This window comes from Gymnoscopelus microlampas (assembly GCF_963454915.1).
Source record: "Gymnoscopelus microlampas genome assembly, chromosome: 9".
In the NCBI taxonomy this organism is placed as follows: domain Eukaryota; kingdom Metazoa; phylum Chordata; class Actinopteri; order Myctophiformes; family Myctophidae; genus Gymnoscopelus; species Gymnoscopelus microlampas.
The window spans coordinates 29,168,870-29,173,817 of record NC_139946.1 but is presented as its reverse complement, the minus strand read 5'-3'; the positions used below and the strand labels follow the sequence as shown (position 1 = coordinate 29,173,817).

Sequence of the window (4,948 nt, the reverse complement as noted above, 5' to 3'; positions counted from 1 at the left end):
ATGAGAATCGTGGGGGGGGGAAAACAACAGGAAATGTGATGCAGTAAATGGCAACACGGTTAAAACTCCCATTTAACTATCATGCACAGATTCGAATTTTAACGAAAAATAGCAACATACCTATAGAAGATTCACAGTAGGAGAAAACAAAATTGATGTAGCGAATAAGAAAAACAAACTAATAATAAATAAATACAAATCTCATAGTTCTTCCTACCATGTTGCTGGTACTGCAGTTTTGCCAATAGTTTTGATAAGTAAAATCTTTCAAAAATAAATTAAAGACGAGCTGTAGAACTAATTTGACTGTTCCTGAAGTTTCCTCTATCAAAAGTCCTCATTCTCACGCACAAAAAAAAGAAACAAAAAACAAAAAACATAGCCTTTATCATTTACATTTAATATTTCTAATGAAAGCCGGTGTCAGTGCATGGCCTTAAAGCACATGCATGTTTTAAAGGAGCTATACATGCTTTCAATGGGGTGGCTTGAATTTGTGGAGATAAAGAAACAACTCCCTGATTGGTGAGGTGCCTGAGCCGTCACGTTGCAGCCAATGACAGCGGGGGGAGAGAGTGTTATGATAAAGGAGAAAATATTAATTCCCCCTCTCGCCGTAGGGCCGTGACGTCAGGATAGGAAGTCATTGTAGAAGCAACACTGGGACGTTTACAAGCAAAGAGGAGCGTGATGTTGAGGAGTTATTATCCCTGAGAATCTCTCTACACCTCAACTTTAACACAGAGAATCTCTCTACACCTCAACTTTAACACAAAGTTCAATATCCAAAACAAAAGGACGTGGACTAACACTGACTCACTTGCTTTGGCTCATTTTCACTGAATGTAACACAGCATCTTGGAGCACCAGGCGACCTGCACTGTTTGCAAACGTGGATTTCGTTTACTTTCCACAAGATTTTATTTTAAATTTAACTACTGTTCGTTTTACTTTTACGCGTTGAGTTTTCTTGTTCTCCATTAAGCTGGACAGTTTAAATCGTTGCGAAAGGAGGAAGACACGCGCTTCTCGATGATGTTATGAAGACCTAAATCACTCCTTTCTATAATATGGAAGGATCCAGCGGGTCAAATTTCGGAATAGACACTATTTTATCGAGCGCGTCTTCTGGCAACAACCCCGTGCTGATGAACGGAGACTTTCGTCTCGGCGACAGCAGGACAGCGGATTTCATCAGGAGCCAGGCCACCCCGTCACCATCATGCTCGGAGATAGACACTGTGGGAACGGCCCCCTCATCCCCCATCTCGGTCACCATGGAGCACCCCGATCCGCATCTGGTCCCAGACAGCCTTCAGCATCATCACCACCATCACCACCACAACAACCAGCCGCAAAGTTTGCCACTGTCGCCTCAGCATCAGCAGCAACCGCTAGCCGGGGCCGGCTGTGCCCCGAGGACTGCCACCTCTTCGTTTCTCATCAAAGACATTTTGGGCGACAGCAAACCGCTGGCAGCCTGTGCCCCGTACAGCACTAGCGTGTCCTCGCCCCATCACACACCGAAACCAGAAAGTGCCACGGCTCCGGACGGGTTCAGGCCCAAGTTGGAACAAGACGAGAACAGAAGCAAATTGGACAAAAGAGATGACATTCAGAGTGAAATGAAATGCAATGGCATGGGTGAGTGATTCAATTAAATATATTTTGTATCCAGATATATAGGGATGGAAGTGGTTAAACATATATTTGTATCCAGATAAAAATGTAGATGTGGTAAAATATATGTTTGGAAGTGGATACGTTTTCAAAATGGGCCTGTTACAGATTAAAATAAGAAATGATATGGGAGTATATTTTTTAAATATCGGAAATAAAATTAGGCTATGGCTTAAATACCAAAACAAACAACAATTTAAAAACAACAATTTAATAATATTATTATTAATAATAATATCAATAACAATAATATTAACGGTGATAATAATAATAATAGCCCTTTGTCTTAATTTCAGATCTCTTTTATTAGCATAATAGAGCTGAAAACAGATGTAAGCCTGGTGATTTTCCCCGCACGCAGGCCTCCCTAGTGGGTCAATTAGAGAGATTATTGTTCTACCTAGAGGGGGGATCATGGCGCGCTGAAAAACAGCTACAAATAGAGATGGATTGACATATCGATTTCCCGTTATCTGGAGGAAAAAAAAAACTTTAGGTGACAAATACAGCCCACATTTATTTTATTGCCCTTGGTTTGCTTTTACGACACACGTGCCCCAGCACACTTTATTGCACTATAAAGGCCAATTTTCGAAGACACTATATATTTTTTTCTAATTCTGTAGGATCATGCCTTATAATATGATATTAATTTAATATGCAATTTTCTTGTGATTTTTACAACAGAGAAACAATAAACATTGTTTAGTGCAGGGGCCTTCAACAGGGGGTCCGGGACCTATAGGGTCCTCAGAACTACTATAGGGGGTCCGCCAAATATTTTTTTACATCAACCACTTGAACATAGAATTCCTTTTCTGAGTTGAACATTGGCCAAAAATAGCAGATCTACAAGCTCACAGCTGCAAAGAGGTATAGGTGTAGAGGGAAAAAATAGCAGACCAAAAGAAAAACAGTTTAATCTGAAACACCATTTTATACAATATAAAGGGGGTCCCTGCTTCTTCTCTCTCAGCTAGGGGGTCGATGGCCTGATAAAACGTTGAAGACCCCTGGTTTAGTGCTTGATCTATCTCATGTTCTAACTATATTATATAAGCCATTATTATGAATTGCACGAATGAACGCAAACAGTATACTGATCTGCGTGTGTTCCTTCCACTAAGGGACTACAGAAGAGGGTGATCGAGAGATCTCCAGCAGCAGAGACAGTCCGCCTGTAGGACGCTCGAAAAAACCCCGCAAAGCGCGGACGGCCTTTTCTGACCACCAACTCAACCAGCTCGAACGAAGCTTCGAGCGGCAGAAATACCTCAGCGTGCAGGACCGCATGGACCTGGCCGCAGCCCTCAACCTGACCGACACACAGGTCAAGACCTGGTACCAGAACAGAAGGTAGGCCGACACGTCTATCTCCTTTTTTATTTTATGTTTTTTACACATTATGGGGATTTTTAAAAAAAACTCATTTAAGACGGTGGTTCTCAAACTTTTTCATGTCAAGGACCCCCCAATTATTATTTTTTTGTTTTTGGATGCGGACCCCCTCAAAAATATTTTGTGCCAGGATTTTTCAAAAATAGCAGATCTACAAGTGAGCTTGTAGATCTGCTATTTTTGAATAGCCAACGCAAAAATCTAAAATGACAGATGCTTTGCCGGTTAATTATGTTTTTATATATTTATGTGAAAGCATTTGAGGCCTGTTGGGCATCACCGATGACTCAATTATGGTGTGTAATTACCAACAATATCTGCATATGCCAATTTCACTATGAAAAGTTAAACTATTAAGCCTAAATTAAGAGATCATTGTTTGCTTTGGGTGCCTAAAAATAATTAGGCTACCTAATCAATTAATATACATGTTTTGTGTCCCGGGCATCGCTGATTGAATTTTCCACGAGTTAAACAATTAGGCTAATGTCATATCTGTTCCCACTGATAGCCTCAACCCCCTGGACTCAATTAGATATTAACTGGCCATTCAACAATTAGTTTTTGTCAGACTAGATCATTATTGTTGCGTTATTGTTATTATTATGCTATTATTGTTCATGTATATAATATATTTCTGTGAGCATCCATTGTTAAAATAATTGCCTGGACCCAAGGAATGAAGAAAGAGGACTGCTTTAAATTAAACCTTGGTTAAATTAAATTATTCTTAGAATCCAAAGAGGTTTATATTTTGTACAACATTTAATGAAGGCGAACTCTAATGTAGTTTAACCAGTGTATGTTTCTTATTCATCTTTTTTGCTTAATTGAACATTAACCATAAATCTGTGCTTCCGATAATTAGGCCATAGCCTTGCTAATTAGGGTGGGGGAGCGTTTGGGGAATTTGCGTTTGCCCGAACCGATTAAATAATTCATTTGTTGTATTTTGATCTGGTTTCAGAACGAAGTGGAAGCGACAGACCGCGGTCGGATTGGAGCTACTGGCAGAAGCCGGGAATTACTCGGCCTTACAGAGAATGTTCCCGTCGCCATATTTCTACCACCCGAGCCTGCTGGGCACCATGGACAGCACGACGGCAGCCGCCGCGGCCGCAGCAATGTACAGCAGTATGTACCGGACTCCACAAGCGCCACATCCTAGTCTCCAGAGGCCTCTTGTCCCCAGGGTACTCATCCATGGCCTTGGGCCGGGGGGGCAACCGGCATTAAACCCACTGGGTAACCCTATGGCCGGCCCGCGATAATAGCATCATAACCCCGCAAAAAAGACGATGATCAGAAAAAAACACTTTGAGCACATGTGATGTGAGTAACTGCGTCGAACCATGGGGCAGGACTTCTCGAAAAGACACTTAAAGACATTTTTACAAGACTTAAAAGGAGGTATTTAATATAGGCCTTTATAACGAACCGGTCCATACAGAACTATAGCTACATTTAAGGCCGTGACATGAAAAAAGGACTGTTCATGTTCTGATTGTCTGTTTGTTTGTCCTTTTGTACAAATACACTTAAACTAGCAAATAAACTTATAAAGTTTATTAGATGGAGACGAACAGAATGAATAAAGAAGGAATGATACTAAAAACATCTGAAACTTCTATGGGATTGTCATTTGTAAACTTTATTTTGGATACACGTAACACGAGGATCCTCACAATTGGATTCAATCTAACAGAAGCAAAGCTCATTGAACAACAGCATACATTGATCAGGGCTATATTTCCGCAAGCCTTTAACTTAGTTATAGCCGAAATATCAACATATTTCACATGTCGCTGTCCTTTAATTAAAGCAACAAATACTGTTCCTTTTCATGTATTTGACCAAATAGCCGAATAAT

The 4,948-nt window shown here is 40.6% G+C and overlaps 1 protein-coding gene across 1 annotated transcript; it reads left to right on the top strand.

Moving 5' to 3' along the window:
* Positions 1-1,070: 1,070 nt before the first annotated feature.
* barhl2 (BarH-like homeobox 2) lies at positions 1,071-4,349 on the top strand (the record flags this gene model as incomplete). Its single annotated transcript, XM_084066075.1, has 3 exons — positions 1,071-1,644; positions 2,808-3,036; positions 4,046-4,349. 3 exons carry the CDS (start codon positions 1,071-1,073, stop codon positions 4,347-4,349), a joined length of 1,107 nt encoding a protein of 368 aa, XP_083922201.1.
* Between the last annotated feature and the right edge of the window lie 599 nt (positions 4,350-4,948).